Source organism: Gallinula chloropus (assembly GCF_964237585.1).
Source record: "Gallinula chloropus genome assembly, chromosome: 8".
Classification (NCBI taxonomy): domain Eukaryota; kingdom Metazoa; phylum Chordata; class Aves; order Gruiformes; family Rallidae; genus Gallinula; species Gallinula chloropus.
In genome coordinates, this window is record NC_140093.1 from 25,972,035 (window position 1) to 25,990,072 (window position 18,038).

Genomic DNA, 18,038 nt, shown 5'->3' on the forward strand with positions numbered 1-18,038 from the left:
AACTAACTTGGTACAGGTTGGCTTCATCAAGGGGTAAGAGCATACTACTGATTCAATGTAACTGAGATGTTACATTCTCACTTGACTTTATACAATGGTAACTTGTTCAAACACTCTTCTATGTCCTCAAAAAAATTACTGCTGATATTTAAAGGCCAAACCACAAGTGAACTCTTCAAAAAATCAAAGCTTAACTGCAAAGAATTTCTGACTGGTCAGTCTTTTGCATGCTGAGCAGTCCTTGCAGAGACTGTGCTCGCAGGGCCTAGGGAGTAGCTATTTGGATGCCGCGAAAAAAGGGAGAGAGATCTCCAAACCAAGAGGTTTTAACACGTTTGTAGTATATGTTTCCACTGACTTGAGTTCTAAGCGTGATGAAGCCATGGGATCAATTGTAAATACTTTATAAACATCCTGCTAGAGAGTCACTTCAGAAAAAAAAACCCAAACAATTCAAAACTGTACCTTGCTATCTCCTGTTCCAAACATACTTATGTAATTGTTGATTATCTTGAACACAAATCCACGGTCCATAAATGTAAAACAGCGCTAAGAGAAGGGGGAGAAAAAGAATTATTCTTACTTTCCAGCCAAAAAAAAGCTCTACACAGCATCACTTACCTGGCTGTTTGCTTTGCATCACCTAGAAGCTCAAATCATTTACGCAGGTAAAGTTCGTCTCATAGCAGGGCAAGGAAAATCAGGAAACTGGTGATTCTGGCTCAGTTTTTAGAATTTATATTCATTAAAATTAAGTTGATCAAACTTTTAATTTTCCTTGTGACTACAGTTCAAAACAATTATCACAGTGCTCTAGGAGAAAGCTTATCCTAGCAAAAGTCATTCATGTGTGGAGAAACTCAATCACTAGATGTGGTACGTGCTGGGAGCTGACCTGAATGTCTCCTTCAGCGACACAGCAACAACTCCTGAGGAATCACAGCCACAATACTCACTGTGTATGAGCTGCGTTATCTCTTGGGAGCAAACATAACACTGCATTACTTTAGAATGAGAACACCACTCCTACTGATGGATGTGGCTAAATAGCCAGAAGGTGTAAAGGTTTTTGAGGGCCTTGGTGCAATATTTTTTCCTTGCCTACCAGTCAGGGAATGCAATCTGGAATTCCTCCCTTCTTGGGTGCTACTCAACTGCAAAACTAGTGAAGCCCCAAGTCTTCTGACACATGGCATTCAAACAAGGCTGCTGCAATCCCAGCCCAGAGAAAGCCACACCATCGCTAACCTACCTAACTCTGTCCAGGAGGCTAGGTTTGAAACAACTCAGCTCTATGCCAGGTCATGGAATGCTCCACTACTGACTTCCCAGTTTAGCTGAGTAAGACACAAAAATAGCATGCAAATCTGCAACACCTCTGCAGATGCAACACCAGGGAACTACTGACTAATCCCCCCCTCCACCTACGCTCCTGCCTCAGACCAGCATCATCTGCCAAATAACAGAACACTGTGGATAGATACAGCTTAAAGTCAGTACGCCAACAAGTATCAGGGGCTTTCATACAGTGTCAGCAACAGAGCGGACAGCAAGTTTATAACTTATTTCACTTCTGTGTGCAAGGAGAAAAATCCATCTTCAGTTTGTGGTTGTTTTCCTTACAACCTCACAGGAACATTTGATTGCTGGAATGCTGTGCTCTCCTAGTGCAGTGCTTCCATTTGTCATGAAAGATTTGAGCCTGAGTATCAGTGTGTACTATATACAGTGTTATGTACATTACTGATGTACATCGCTCCGTTAATGCAAAGGTGTGTGTTTGTGCAAGCATCTAGTTTAAATCTAGATTAACTACCTGGCCACACAATTTACAAATGGCAATTTTCTCATGCTTGACAGCTAATTCAATGTTGGGAAAATAAAAATGATTGAGAAATATTAGAACAAAACCATGGAGTGCAACTCCCTTTGGTAACTCTTCCAAAGCACGTATATATTCTCTTATACTTGGTAAGTGAAATTGCATTACAGAGTTAAAAAGATAGGTTACAGTATTTCATTCAACACTTGCAGTTTGTTTATTTTGGTTTGTAAAAGCTGCCAGCTCTGGTTGTGATTAGGAAGCATTAATCCACCTGCAGTCATTCAGAGCTACAGTATTTAAGGAAAAAATACTGGTTCCACTGTAACTATTGCTTCATTCCCCAGCAAACTTTTTACCCAATGGAATATAATGTAAGAACCTGCAAAATCTGAAAACCTGGGCTCTTTTAGAGAGTAGATAGAAGTGAGTCTGCTTTAAAGTAATTCTGATTAAGGTAAAGCATTTGCATTCTCAGAGAGCCAAGGGCATAGAAAAACCTAACTATAGGTCAACACTAAACTTGGAAATTAAGCCATCATTCACTCAGAATTGCTTTTATTTCCTTTGACTAGACAAGACCAGTCTCCAGTTTGCATTAAGTACAGGGAAATAAGTGCACATGCTGTAATGACAGAACGTCTCACCTTGAGAAATTTGGCAGTGCTGTAGTTTGCATTCTTGGTTTCTTCAAGAGCATCTTTATACTTCCAAAAAACATGGTCTGCTAAGATCATCACAAGTGCATCCAGCTCACTTTGAAACGATTCTGGAAACCTCTGAGTTCGAGAAACCTAAGCAGGAAGTAGATCATCACTTGAGACCACAAGATGTGGCACATTAAACCTGAAAATACGTTCAGGCCAAGAATAAAGACGACAAAATACAGGTCATCCAACAGAGAAGAAAAATATTCCTGGAGTTTCATGGATCTATTCAGAGTATAAACCCCAAGAGGAAGAATCTGGCCCATAGGAAAGTGCGAAATCTTATCCTCAGGTTCCAGCACAAGTACATTAAGAGCATCTTTGATAATCAGGTAGAAAAGAGGTTAAAGGACTAATCTCCAGCTATGTACGGTTTGTTCAAAGCAGAGTTGAGTATCTAGATCATTTAGTTGCTGTCTGGTATAATCACCTGTTGGGTAAGAGGAGAACTCCAATTCCATTCTAACCCATCAATTGTAAACCTGATGCAACTGTATTTTGGCTCACCAGTTTTGCACAAGCAAGAATAGGTTTTTGGCCTAGCAGGTAATACAGTTTTGGGGTAAAAACAATATTTTACAAAGGAAAACAGTGTTTCTTTTCTTGACCAATTGATAAGAAAAGCCCAAGTATGTGTATTTCCTTGGATTCCACTTTTTGTATTTTTCCAAGAGGCAGGCTGCCTACTTAAATGAGATCACATGTATACTTACCTTTGTTTTGTTTGTATCGACCAAGTGCTGTGCCATTGATTTTAAGATAACTGCAAAGAAGAACCAGGAATGCTGCTCAAAAGAAGGAAAGAAGAAATTAGAAAAAAATACTATCTGATACTTTACAATGCATCATCATTCCTTATAGATGGATTTCAGTCCTCAGTAATGCACAATGATAAATTTCTATGTGACAAATAAATTACAGAGCCTAAGCACTGTGTATTTGAGTAACATGAGATCATGTCTTTAAGAGCTGAAGGAATCTCAGGTGGTTTTTCACTGTGGCTCTGTGCAATAAGGACCCCATAAACACCACTCCTACAGCGCTTCCGTTCCAGCTCAGCACTGTCTGCATTGTTTGTTTGTGGGTAACTGGCAGAAAGGCACAGTGCAGGGAACCTCAGAGAGCAGCAGCCAAGAATAAACTGCTTTGTTAGTTCCAGCAGATCAGTATTTTGGCCCAGAATAAGATGGCACTTGTTTAAAGATAAACAGAGTGGCTCTTTAAAGACCATTTGTATTACTGAACGAGAAGGTGACAGATTACTACCTGTATCCTCACATCTCTCAGGAGATATGTGAAACACACTGTATGTGAAACATACTTTATTTGAAACAAATACACTCAAAAAGTTTACAAACTGCCAAAAAACCCCAAACCCCCAAAAAACCCAACTACAAGTACTTTTGTATTGTCGAGGGTTCCTGCAGGCCAGCTTTTCTGCTTTTACTATTCCTGCTGCTCAGCACAGGACACTCTGGTCCACTCTAAACACTTGAATGTATTTTTGCCACTGGGAACTCCTGAGCTGGACTGGCTAGCTTTTATAACCATAACCAACAGGGTCAGTGATGGGGCTTGCACATGTATGGATTTCTTAGACCTGGTTTGATATGTGAAACCTCAGTCATTCTCATTTTGGTCACTGTCAGTCAAAGGCAGCAGCTGAAATCAGATATAAATGTCCTACTTTCAGATGAATAGTCTCCCTGCATTTTCCAAAATAAAAATTAAAATTAAGTATCCTAAAAGTAATTGCTCACATCATATTGTGTAAGAATCAGGTTTCCCACTCAGACTGAGCTGGAACGGAAAGGCAGAGTTTTATTATTCAAACCATGGCAATCTGAGAAACGTGCTATGCCAGGAAACTCTAGCAAGTCTGCTAAGTCTGTTCTGTTGAATCACTGCAGGATGTGATTTGTGCATGGCCCACACAGAGAAGGAGAGGAGAAAAAGATGTGACAAGTGAGTTTCAGGCAGAAAACCTGTATTAAAATTTCAAGCTATCATTCACCTTTAAAACCTGTTTCACTGTTACTTGGTCATTTAACTTCAAAAGACCAGTCATATTCTTGGCCAGCTCCTCATGAACAGTCCTTTCTTCAAATGATTTGGTCCTGAACACATACTGAAGAAGAAAGGAAAAAAAAAAGATTATAAAAAAGTACATTAAAACAAATATAAAACACCTCAGTAAGAGAAGATAATTTATTTACACCACACTAACAGCTGACTTTGATGCCATAATATCTTGACTGAACCATACATTCACACAGTCTAATTCCCTGAGCAGTAACAGCACAACACTCATCTTGACACCTCTAAACTGCCTTTCAAACCATTTCACCAGGGATGAAAAAAAGAATAAGTGTGCCTAAGTATGGAGGGTTTTTCACCCAACCAGGGCCACCTTTCACTTGTTCCTTTCTTCCAGTGGCGACAGCTCCTCAGAGTTGGTAACAACTCTTCATCCTGAAAGGCGTGAAGCACCCACTGGAGCTGACAGAAGGGGGACACTCTACCCCTTTTAGAAGGGAAACCCTCAGGAGAAGAATTTGTCTACCAAGTTGCTCAGAACTCATAAATCCAGTATGAGTTTTATTCAACATCTCAAGCTAATAATTTGGTACTGGGATCCATTATTTCTTCCCTGAAGCAAGAGCTTTGCCAGTGCATCAGTTGGGATGAAATAACTTTTCAATTCAACCAGGTAGGTAAAAGAAAGGAATATCACTTGAAAAATGCATTATTAATCTTCAGCCTTGTTTCCAGGGCAGATGCCCTTCTCCCTATGCAGTTTGACACTTCTGGGTCCAGTTCTTTAAGTCAGTGTAATTTTGCATTAGTACTGCATCTGAGTGATTCACAATGATCATCTTATTCCCAAAACAGCACTTCTAAAGTAGGTATTCATTTCCTTACAGATGAAAAAAAGAGATTAACAGTTATTTGCTTCTGACTGCTGCTGGAAATGGAAAACAGGCTAAATGGACTTTTGGTGTGGCCTAATAATCACTTGTTATTTTGAAAACATTTAGCCACAATAGGTGTCTATTGCTATTTTGAGAAGTTATTGAGTATAAGAGGTGTTAATACCCTTTTAATTATCTACATTTTAATGTTATGTAGGGGTTTTTTTTATTATTTTGGAGCCTGAAGAGTTCTGCTGGACCTAATTAGAATTCCTCTGTACTTAAATCAGAGTATTTGAGACTAAAATTTTACTAAGAAACTGAGATACCTCACCTGTAAACACATACTTTTGTGATGTATGAAAGTAAATCCATACCATGGAAACATCAATTGGCAGTTTTCAATACTGAAATGAAAACACTTTTCCCATTTAATAAACTAACTCCTACCATATTTTCATGCTGAAAGTTTCAGAGTTAATCAGGAATGTATTTGTTTTCACTTTATTCCTAAACTTAACTACAAAACCCCCAAACAAACTAGTGCCCCAAAGCTTGTCACGTACATGAAAAAAGTAAAAAAGAGGTGTAAATCCTTAAATGAGGTTTATTTGTTTACTAATTTTTCTATCCATGCCAGTAACAGCACTCAATATATTCTTCTACTTAAATACATGTTTCTTCATAAAACTCTCAGCTTATAAAGTTCCCCAAATATACTGTTGATAAGATATTTGCTGGCCAACAGCATTATTCGTAGTCATTTAGTGGTTATTCAATTGATACAGGTAACCAAGGAGATCCTATTTAAAGAGGCCACTCCTGTAAGTAATGCTACAGCTTGCCAGGAACCAAATTCCATACATGGAATGTATTCACATATATTGTATGCATAATCTCTTCTTCAAAACACTAATGGATGAAAAAAGCTGAGTAAACAGGGAACAGTTGCAAGAATGAACTCCACAGATAAGAAAAGAATTTTTGTACAGTAGTGCATGCAAAGACACAGGATCTTGCAACTGAAAGCACGGCTTAAGAAAATAACCAAAAGCTCAGTTAAAATGCTATGGCTGCATGTTTCTTAGGAAGCTATCACACAACCATGAAGACCACCCAGAAACACCTCTTCCATAAAGATTACCACTGGCAGATCCTTTTCAACTACCTCTCTCTCTCTACATGACAGCAAGCCTAACACAGATGGCCAGAGATTCCAAAGTGGTAAGTCTCTTCACAGGTAAGAGGAATGCTCCAAACTGTCAGCAAACTACTATAAATGTCTCCCACTGGTATCTATCTAGCTGAAGTTTCACAATCTTTCATGTGTTTATTTCTTCCTTCTGTTGTCTCAAATCCTTCAGGGTGGGAAATTCTCAGTTTAACATAATTTTACAAGTACTGATGCTAAGCCTACACTCCTAGAAGCTCAGTGGAAGCACATTTGGTCTTGCTTCTAAAATGTAAACCCTAGTCATCAGGTGACTAGGGGGAATTGTGCCTCCCACATCCCAGAATCCTTTAAGGCTACACTGCAGCTTCCTCCTGTGCTTGCTTGACTTCTTGTCCTATGAAAATCAAGATCATAGAATCATAGAATTGTAGGGGTTGGAAGGGACCTCGAGAGATCGTCGGGTCCAACCCCCCTGCCAAAAATGCACCATGGAGAGGAGACACGAGCAGCCCTTTGTTCTCAACACAGCCAAGTCCAGCGGAGGAGGACACTCCATGGAGAGTCCCTGCTCTACAGGATGCCCTTAAAGCAGAGGTGTAATTTGTTCAAGGTGACACAAGAAGCTTATGGCAGAGAAGGAGAGTTGAGTCACAGCCTCTTCCAACGCTTACGTTAGTTTTCAAACCAGAGTCACCCAGCCTATGAGTGGCAGAAAGCTATGATGGAAATGCAGAGAAAGCTACAAACAAGGACAACTAAGAGTAAATGGGGAAAAAACCTCCTACAAAACCCAAACCAAACATTCCCCCCCTCAATAGTTAACAGTATAACAGCAATCATACCGTCACATAAGAATTGATGCAGTTGTCTAGCTGTTCTTCATGGCATTTAGCAACAATGTTAGTAAGAACCCTGCAAGATAAAAAATTAAATAAAAGTCAAGTTGGTTTGTGTCCTAACGCAGATAAAGTCTATCTGATGCATCCCATTGTTCTCTTCTTGTCACCTTATCTAAAACAGGCCATGAGGGATGTGTCACAAATGATGAATAGCACATGCAGAAACTGTCTCCCTGGGTAAAAACAGGCCCCCCCTTCAGCCCTCCATTTGTATGGATTGTGCTGTTACATACGCAGTGATCAAGAAAATACACCCGGTTTTTAACTGGTTCTCATTTTTTCAGGATGGTTAATATAGAAAAGATTGTGAATTTTATAATCTTATTTTTACATTAAAAGAATGGGGAGGAAGCAGTTCATGACTCCTAAGTGTCAAAAATTATCTCAAATTGAGGGGTATGCATACTAACAGTATGACTACAACGGATTATTAATATGCCTGACTCTGGTGCACCTACAAGTAGCTTGTAGCTCGACTAGCTTGGTGTTTGAGGTGTTTGATACCAATTCTTGTTATTGGATTCAAAAGCTTCGTAATTATTTTAAGTCAGTATTTTTCATGTATCTCATTTCTTCCTGTAAGAGAATTGAAACTTGTAGCAAAACAAAAAAGTTATGACAAAACAAACGGCATCCAGTCCAATCCTTCAGCCTTCATTCTGATTTGAAATGGAAACAAGGTCTGGCAAAGATGAGCCAGAGAAATGATGACACGACTGGGCCCCCAGACAAGTAAATAGCCACAAGAGAGTATAAAAGGAATAATGTTTTCTCCTCAACACATGAGCCAATCTATGCTGTCATTCTGTTGTTGTTGCTTTTAATATGTTCAACACAAGCTGCTTCAAGCTATTCAGAACAAAATACAATGTGTGTGTATGTAGGACACATCAATGAATGGCACACACAGGAGACGTGCATATTCCCATTGACATCAACCCTACCAGCACAAAAGCCACCACACACACAAGAAAAACACTGTGAATCCTTCTTCCTGGTTTTGGGCAGGTGGGTACATATTCTAAATCTGAAGCATAAAACAAACTGACATCCTTCCCTTTTTCCATCTAACCACTAAAACTACTTTTCAAACAGCTGCTTGTTCTACCACATTTCTTTTCCAGTCAGTTAACTGATACTGAGATTCTAGCCTGGGACACAATTCTTCATTCTCTCTCTTGCCTTAGTATTAGTTGATTTCTTGGCCATAAAGGGGTCCTGAACAAAGGGCAGACTGCCTTTCTCCATTTGGAAACAGTACACAGCAATGAAATCCCATGTGTTTACAATGAAAGGATCTTCTGATTCTAGTGCCTTGGTTTGGTAGAACTGGCCTTTGCCCAGCAAGGTGCCATGATCCTTTGATACAGGCTACCAAAACTCTGGCTTTCCAAGGCTAAGATGAGGAATTCTGCTTCCTTGAGCCTTTAAGTTTCCCTCATTAATCTTTCTTCAGGAACTAACTCTGAGGAACAACCTGTGGAAAGACAGAAAATATACTGACAGCAGATTAGTCTAACGGGGTTGTTGGGAACAGCTGTAATTTTTTCCTACTAGTTGTACTCTAGTCACCACATTTAGCTACTGGCAGAAGTACAACAAAAACACCACTATGGCCAAAAGAAATGCAATGCAACTTTCTGTCTGCCTGCAGAGACCAATAATATCTTTTTTATTTTTTTTTTGGTGCTGCCCTGATTAACAGCATCAATAAAGACAATTTCATTATGTGAGGGGTAAGCAACTCAGCAAATCATTCCAGCTGTTTGCCTGATCACTGGAAAATGCTTTCATTGCTCTTCAGTTATTGCTGCTATACTCTAATTAGAAAATGCCCCAGAACATCTTGACCTGGTTGTTTGACTGTACAGCGGATGCTGCAAGATGCTAAGCTCTTCCTAGGCTGATTTCTACTTCCTCAGACCCAAACATAAACCAAGATTGACATTCAGCTTTGCTAGGAATTGCTTTGCTCCTAAAGAATGAGATCTTTACCTATGACTGCCTCAGGGTACAGAGACATGCCCTCCCTGGCCACTGATTTCCTGGTTGCTATCAGTTAGCCACATGATACCACCATGCTCTTCCACACATGATTTGCAGAGCCCTCTGGTAAGGGGGAAGGAGGTATCCTCACCAACTAGACTCTAAATATCATAGTCAGCCTCTGTAAGCACAGCTATAATTGGACTCTCGAGTGGATTCTTTTCCTCATACAGACAAGATTCAGATACCTGGTCACAGCTGTTGTAACTTCATCATCACTGTTTTGCACCAAAACCCACAAGAGTTGATTCAGGACTACAGGAAGAAAATTCATAATTACATGGATCTTCTCAATCCTCAGCAAATTCTGTAACAGATGCAAGAAAGCAAATGAGAGACTTCCAGTACTAGCAATGAAAGCTGATTACTTTCTTTCCTGCTTCAGCAGGTAAAATGCAGTGCAGCCACTGGTGTAACAGCAGTGGGAAAACTGGAAAACTAAATAAAGGACTGGTTCCCCATGGAGTTTGTTTCAAATGTGACCATCAACACAGCTGTAGGTAATGTCCAAATTTAAGATTTACAATATTTTTGCTCTACTCTTAAGGAGAAAAAAAAAAACCTTACCAAAAAAGGAAAATCAAATTTTCATATTTCGTTAAGGATATGCATGTAAGAATAAGAAAACAATTAGCATTTTCAAGACAGGTATTTCCCATTATTTTTAGGTAAACCCATTCTTTTTATGCACAGATCTAATAAAGCCAACTTCTTTTGGCTACAATACTTACGTTAGAAACACATTGGTAAAAACACAAATAGAAGTCATATGTGCAGCATTTTAGAGCTAGTACTGTGGAACAGTGCCACAGTCTTCTTGCTTATCTTCCTGTTAAAGTTCAGTAAGCAGACTGCAAACTGAGCACTCTGAATTTCACCATTCACAATCACTGCCCTTCTAATTTGCTTACTCTCCTCCTTTCTCACAGCTTTTGACCTCTACTGAGTAGTCACATTTTACATGCTTCTTGCTTATTTATCTTTGCAGAAAGGGTATATATTCTTTCTGATTGCAGAACTTGACAGGCAACAAGCACCCTTGATTTATACATGCAAAATACCCTCAACAGCCTTTTTGGAGAGCATCAGGTTTTTAAAGTGAAAGTACCAAGAGCCCAGCAGGACATAAGCGCACAATGTATGTGAGGCAAAGGAGGACCAGCAGGAACACTGAAGCTCTACAGAATACAGCTCCCTTTCCCAGACAGTCCTAAAGCCCCAGAGCAACATTACAACACCCTTCAGCAGGATTTTAGTCTTGGCATGGGCTGGGACGTCAAAGTTGATGGGGCAGGTGCAGCCATGCTCTAAATGAGAAAGGATGGAAGATATATGCACATATCCCATCAAGTAAGTCTAACTGCAGTTGTCATGGACCTATTGCTCCTGGTAAGTCCATGTTCAGAATTGTGCAGTAACGGATCATTTGAGAGAAAGCCCTAAATAGAATTTATAGTACAGTCTGTGCTGTAGGTTACTTTACCTTACAAGAATTGATAAAGTTTGAGGTAGGAGGCTGGGATAGATCCTTTTCCCTTTCTTGGCACTGATGGAAAAAATTATTCAGGTATGGATCCTAAAATGATAAACATACACATGGACATACATCATAGAAAGGATTGGAGTTCAGCCCCATAAACTGGTTAGAGCAAGCTGTGATACCAAGCAACACACCCAGTCCCTACCACCTTAGACTTAAGACACACACAGAGCCCAACCCACTGGCCAGCACAGTTTGCTATATGCAACTTACTTCCAGGTGCTTTGATCATTCTTTTTTCAAAGTTGTAACTATTTTTTTCCTCACAGTCTAAGGGGTTTCGATGGCCAGATTTCTTTTTCTTACTAGCACTCACAATTTATTTCTTGCTGTTTAAACTGATATTCCATGTTTTTCTGTTGGTCCAATCTTAGAATCACAGAATGACTAGGTTGGAAAAGACCTTTAAGATCAGCAAGTCCACCCATACCTGTCCTCTACTAAACCATATCCCCGAGCACTTCATCTACCTGTCTTTTAAATACATCCAGGGTCAGTGACTCGACTCCCTCCTTGGGCAGCCTTTTCCAGTGCTCAATAACCTTTTTGATAAAGAACTTTTTCCTAATGTCTAACCTAAACCTGTCCTAGCACAGTTTGAGGCCACTTCCCCCTCGCCCTATCACCTGTCACTTGGGTGAAGAGACCATCGCCCACCTCTCCACAACCTCCTTTCAAGTAACTATAGGCAGCGATAAGTTCCCCCCTCAGCCTCCTCTTCTCCAGGCTAAACAGCCTCAGTTCCCTCAGGTGCTTCCCTCGACACTTCCTCCCAGCTTAGAGTCACCCACAAACCTACTGAGGGAGTATTCAATCCCTTCATTCAGGTCAGATATTGAATGGGACTGGACCCAGGACCGAACCCTGGGGAACACCACTCGTGACTGGCCTCCAGCTGGATTTAGCTCCATTTACCACAACTCTTTGGGCCCGGCCATCCAGCCAGTTTTTTACCCAGCAGAGGTGTGCCTGTCCAGGCCAGTGGTAGCCAGTTTCTCAAGCAGAATGCTGTGAGAAACCGTGTCAAAGGCTTTGCTGAAGTCAAGGTACACTACTACATCCACAGCCTTTCCTTCATCCACTAAGCAGGTCACCTTGTCGTAGAAAGTGATCAGGTTAGTTTGGTAGGACCTGCCTTTGGTAAACTCACATTGACTGGGCCTGATCTACTTTGTATTTTTCCTTACAGTGTGTATTCCATCATTGTCACCTTGCCCTTCTACATTCAAATAACCTTCACAAGTTAGAGAAAGAAATTCATACAAGATTTTAAAACATCTTTCAGATATTCATAGGCAATTTTTGTTTGTAAGCAGGTAACAGAGCTAGGAGGAAATTCAGCTTACCTGAGTATTTACTGTCGATACAACGAAAGTAGAGACTTTGAAAAGTGGTTTCCCGCTATCTACCCATTTCACATCACAGCTGATCTGCTATTAAAACAAACAAACAAAAATATTTTGTTCCTATTTACTTCCTACTCGTTCAAGTCTGCATCAAATTTTCCCTGCAGAGATCTGCACATGCTTGTGCACGAACTTTGTTGGCTACTGTGCTTTCACAACAGCAGACTTACTGCAATCACAGAATCACTTTCAGCACAAGCTCAAGGACACTAGCATTCAAGAGACCAGATCATTGCTCCACCCTGCCCTCGTGACAATAATAAAACAAACACAAGGAGGTAGAAATAATTGAATCTGGACAGCATCAGTGGGAAAATATGATATCACACCACAAAACTGGAGAATGAATCATGATCGTGGATCACGTCAGTTGGAGAATGAATGTCATACGGTCTGAGTTGGTCAAAAACCCATTTCACAACTCTCATTCATGTTTTGGAGAAGTTAGGTGTAATGCTGTAGAATACACAATTATAATATGCACTTTTTCTACATACTCCTGTGAATCAACAGCACACAAGTGTCCGTACAATACTACATATATTAGTTCATATACTCAATGATCTGCACTGAAATATTCTAACACAGATTCCTTATTTATCATTTATACTTGCAAGTACACACAACAACCTGACTGCATGTAAAACACCTGCAAATAAATGCTTGGTGCTATCTGAATAATATGAAAGTATGAATTAGTACCTTTCCACTAGTGGGTTCTTGAAGGCTCAAGTAATTAGGAGGCAGACTGCTTGCCACTGGCACGTTGTGTTCTTGGGAAGCCAACTGGGCATCTTTCAGCAGAGGAAGCCACGCGTATCCCACTGTACACACAAGCAGATCAATATCACTCTTTGGAAAAACAAGCTTCTCCAATTCAAAGGAAGACAATAATATCCAGCCAGAAATTCTGCAATCCTTATTTGAACGTATATCATGTATATTTATAATTGAAAGTAATTCTACTACAGGTACCTGGTGTTTCCAGAGCCTCTTTCTTTTTGGCATTAGCTTTTGCATTTATGTCACAGGTGACATGATAAAATGAAAACAGAATGTGGTGTTTCTTATGGAGTTGAGTGGGAAGTTCAATTTTCACCTGAAATGTAAAATGTTACACCTCACTTTAGTTTCAAATTCGATTAAACCAGGCATCAGAGATGGTCTAAATGAGTGACATCTCTCTCTACACAGAGGTCTAAGTACAGCCTGCCTTTACTGGCTAATGTTTGTCTGCATGGGTAATAGGTGCTCTCTCAAGGAAACTGTTTCAGATGATCACCCATCACTATCACTTAAAGCAGCTTTTTTCCTCTCTGTCTTGTGGATGAACATTTGCATTTATGATGAAAGAGCGTAAGATGAAAGAGGACAGAACTGAAGAGTGATGGGCACTGCATAGGAATGATTACCTGTACTCAAGGAGCCATAACTCTCCATCACCACTCTCATATTTTCTGTATGATCAAACCAAAAACTAAAATGACATTTTTGCTACTGCTTCATCATCACTTCAGGGAAAAGACCAAATAATAAAGGCTGACACAAAAATAAACTTTTATTTTTGATTTCTGCTCAGTCTTAAATCCCATATGTTATCCATGAATCCCTACAGATTGGGTTTGAAGTATTATTACCCTATTGGAATAAAAATACAAAGTAATCAAACCATGTTACCATAGGAACTAATAAAAAGACCCCTTGCCCTTGTGAGCTATGATAAAGCTTATCCAAGCTAATCCTACGCTTAAAATAAGGTTTAAAAATTGCTGATAAATGCTTGCAGTGTTAAATCAGCTTAAGGGTAGGAATCTAATACCATAAACAGAGATATCAAAAGCACACTCAGATATGGAGGTTAGGACAACTCTCTTGATATCACACTACATTCTTCTAAAGACTGCACTTGCCGCACCAGGACCATTCAGGACAGGATCACACCTCTTCTGGCTCTATCAGCTATTGAGATCTGAATTCACCTCTCTGATCAAGTTTAAAGTAATCTGTCCAACCCAGGTGACTCACTAGCATCATGTGGAAGACATTTTCAGATGTGTTAAAACCCAAAACACTCTTTGCAAACGAGTAGCAAGTGGTTCAAGATCTCTGAAGATGTAATACTTTAAGTTTCATCTTTTCCTACATGGCTTTTAAACTTGATGCTTCCCAGGTAGTTGTATATTACCTGCAGGACTTGCCCCTTCCATTTTGTCAAAGTAAATTTTAACTGAAATAGGAAATTTTTCCAAGACCAAGGCAACAGTTTGGAACACACTGGCCATATGCTATCACTGTCTGTCAGCCTTATCACTACACATAAGCAGTGATGTAAAATCCACAACAGACGCCTGACAGTCACAGGCCAAACACACTGGTCACTGAAAAGGGCAAAATTAATTTCACCTGCAGAAGATCTGGGAATCAACATTTGGTGTTGGTGAAATGTAAAGAAGCATATGCAACTAACCCTTGGCAAAGGCCAATGTATGAACTCTGTTCTATAGCAAAGCACCAGCTAAATGACTTGCTGCAGTCACTGCTCATCACTGGACGTTCTGTTTAGACCACTGGATCAACAAAAATACCCCAATGCAGATCTTACAACTCAGAGAGGGATTTGTTCTGACATCTGGCTCCACCCTTCATCATAATGTTTACAGTTTCCATTTAATTCAGAGATGCAGCTGGACCCTTAATGTGATCCAGACATGCATTTTAGAGAGTCAGACTGTTCCTAATTAATTCCACAGCATCTTAACTGTACTCAGAATATCTTACAAAAGGATTTGCCGAGTTATTTAAGGAATAAACCAAAAATGTGAGACTATGTAAATCTACATATCACAGACCCATCCAGATACACAAGTAATTGTAACAGGAAAACTTGGGTAAAGAATGCTTCTATCTCATTGGCAAACACGTGGGATTGGCAGACATTTAATGAAAGAAAAAGCTACTGACCTCATCGTAGAAATCAGGATTCTGGGAATGATGCAGCACAGCGGTGTAGGCTGCTGTTGTAAACAGTGGTCCACCTGGCTTCCCATAAATACACTGATAAAAGTAACATGCCTTAATTACCTTGTGAAATTCTGCTGATGATATTAGTTTGGGTATATCTAATATGCATGCACACTCAAAACAGTACTATGGAAGATTGATAATTACTTCGATCAAATATTAAAAGAAGTATTTTAAGTGCTCAAACCTGCAACTTTTTATACACACTTCCAGTAAAAGTCCATTGATTCTGTGAAAATTACCCTACACCCTACTAAACAATGCAAACTCCTCAGCCTTCTTCCTTGCTGTTATAAATTTCAGAATTTTCTGCAAAACAAGAGCTATTTCACTTTTACACAGTTCAATAGTCAATACAATGCCTTTACTGACTACTCAATATTGCAAAAACTACTCCAGTTAATCTCCTTGCTGTCAGAGCCATATTGAGCGATGGCAACTTTATTTATTGGTGGGGAAACTACAGTACAACAGTACTATGTTATAGCCCTTGGTCAGTAGCGAAGTTAAGAATTAAGTCTAAGATTCTTCTAATTTAGTGCCTCAGTTTCTTTAAATAAGTGTCCTGAGCTCAGTGAGAAATGTAGGGTAAGCAGTAAAGTTTAGAGTAAGCAAGTTGCACAGCAAAGAACCATTAAGTTTTCCAATATTCTCCTTTCCCTCCACCAGTTAGAAAGCTGGTACTGCAAAATGGCACTATGAGCTGGAACCACTGCAATCAGCTGAGATCAAACAGAACCACCGTGTCAATGTAGTATGATGCATGACAACACTGACTCTTTAATTGTTCTGGGTTAGTACAGTTCTGATTCCTGGGTTTTGTAAGTAACATCCTCAGAAACACTGTTCTCTGAATATACTTGTGGCTCACCTTCAGTGGCTTCGCTCCTTCCTCATCAGAACTTTTAAATTCAATGCACACTGTGATATTGCGTGCCTGAAAAGACAGGAATGTATTAAAGCTTAGAGCAGAAATGGGGTACCCAGAAAAACACAGGCAAGCCCTAAGGATTGAAACAAGCTCTTTTGAAAACCTAGGAGAGCCATGCAGATGGTGCATCAACATTTAAAATGCCTTTAAGTCAAAATGCTATCACGAGGAATAATATTTCCAAGAACAATTGGCAAAATGCAAACCAGGTCTCAAACTAACTGCACAGAAGTAGGTTATAAAAGCAACCAGCCTTTACCTGTGTCTTATCCTTAATTAACTTTCAATCACCATGAAAACACAAGAAGTACTCAAGTTTCATTTAAGAACTACAAATACTATCCAGATTCATTTTATCTGCACGTTACTTCATTGAAATACAGCCCTTCTGAAAACTGTGAAAAGCTATTACCACGTTATCTCTCCTTGATTCACTGACACAACTTCAAATTAATCCATAGATTCATTTCATTAAAATTATACCAATAATAGATCAAAAGCCCAGGCAGTGACTGGCATCACCATTTTCCCCTCCTTTATATTGAGTTCTCTTTTTTCAATGAGAGCTTATGCAGTACACCACAACTCAATGCTGGCCTTAACTGGTCACATACTGTACCTTGTTGAAGTATTTTTGGCTATCATACTTGAGGTGTTTTGGATATATGTATATTTGGTTCTTGTATACTCTGTAAGGTCGAGAATATTTTGTGGATTCCTGTATAAACTCCTCAACTTCCACAGTAGGTTGATGCTCCTTTATGTCATTAAATGGCTTGATTGGAATAAAAGATGAAGTTACACAGTCTTCAAAAGAACAGAAAAGAAAATCAGCATGTTACGTTGGGCTTTACAGTCTTGCTACTAAGAACAAGGTCTATTGAGATGGAACAAGTAAAATCCTGCCTTAACTTGCAAAGAACAAGCAATGCTGAGATGCAACAGGTCAAATCTTGCCTTAAATTGCATCCGTGTTACCAGAGAAAAATTACAATATATCCTTGAATGGTTTATCTCACTTGAATTCAACAGTACAGCATGGAAAAATCTCTTTTGACACACTCAGTATTTGATGGCATTTGTTGGCACACCAAGGTCATCAGGATACAAATAGATTCAACAACATACTGACGTGAGGCTGTTTCCAATTAATTTTACTGCTCAATATCCCATTTAACTTTTTCTATTATCTAATAACATAGTAAACAAAATGAAGAAAAAAGTAGTGCAGAACTCGATTAAGTATATGAAGCAATTGAGATAACTTAAATCAGATCAAGAATCAGAAGATAAATCTTGACAAGATCTTTGGCCAACTTCCTTTTCAGTGGCTTTTCTTAGCAATAAAGGATTTTAGCACTAGCATAGCATGACTTATTTTGGGTGGGAGGGAGGTGTTATAGCACAACTGGTTACTGCTATTACAAGGCTTCCTTCAGAGCTGGCCCAAGTCCAGAATTTTTGTGGAGATTTTAATGAATCCTACAGTGTGGAAGCTTTATGGTACAGATTTTAAATTATTTTACGGTCCTATTCTGAGCAAGACATATTTTCCCTGTACTGAAGAGAAGTTTAAGCTG

At 39.4% G+C, this 18,038-nt stretch overlaps 1 protein-coding gene across 1 annotated transcript in view; it reads right to left on the reverse strand.

The window, feature by feature from the left end:
- DOCK10 (dedicator of cytokinesis 10) overlaps window positions 1-18,038 on the reverse strand; it is a gene marked incomplete at its 5' end in the record, with an annotated part of 158,001 nt that overhangs the window by 36,049 nt on the left and 103,914 nt on the right. The window contains 13 exons of the mRNA XM_084267706.1: window positions 466-549; window positions 2,470-2,616; window positions 3,243-3,314; window positions 4,544-4,657; window positions 7,458-7,527; window positions 9,749-9,867; window positions 11,044-11,136; window positions 12,447-12,533; window positions 13,209-13,330; window positions 13,482-13,605; window positions 15,468-15,560; window positions 16,399-16,464; window positions 17,078-17,265. Coding sequence (XP_084123832.1) covers window positions 466-549; window positions 2,470-2,616; window positions 3,243-3,314; window positions 4,544-4,657; window positions 7,458-7,527; window positions 9,749-9,867; window positions 11,044-11,136; window positions 12,447-12,533; window positions 13,209-13,330; window positions 13,482-13,605; window positions 15,468-15,560; window positions 16,399-16,464; window positions 17,078-17,265 — 1,379 coding nt within the window. The remainder of the gene's footprint in view (window positions 1-465; window positions 550-2,469; window positions 2,617-3,242; window positions 3,315-4,543; window positions 4,658-7,457; window positions 7,528-9,748; window positions 9,868-11,043; window positions 11,137-12,446; window positions 12,534-13,208; window positions 13,331-13,481; window positions 13,606-15,467; window positions 15,561-16,398; window positions 16,465-17,077; window positions 17,266-18,038) is intronic.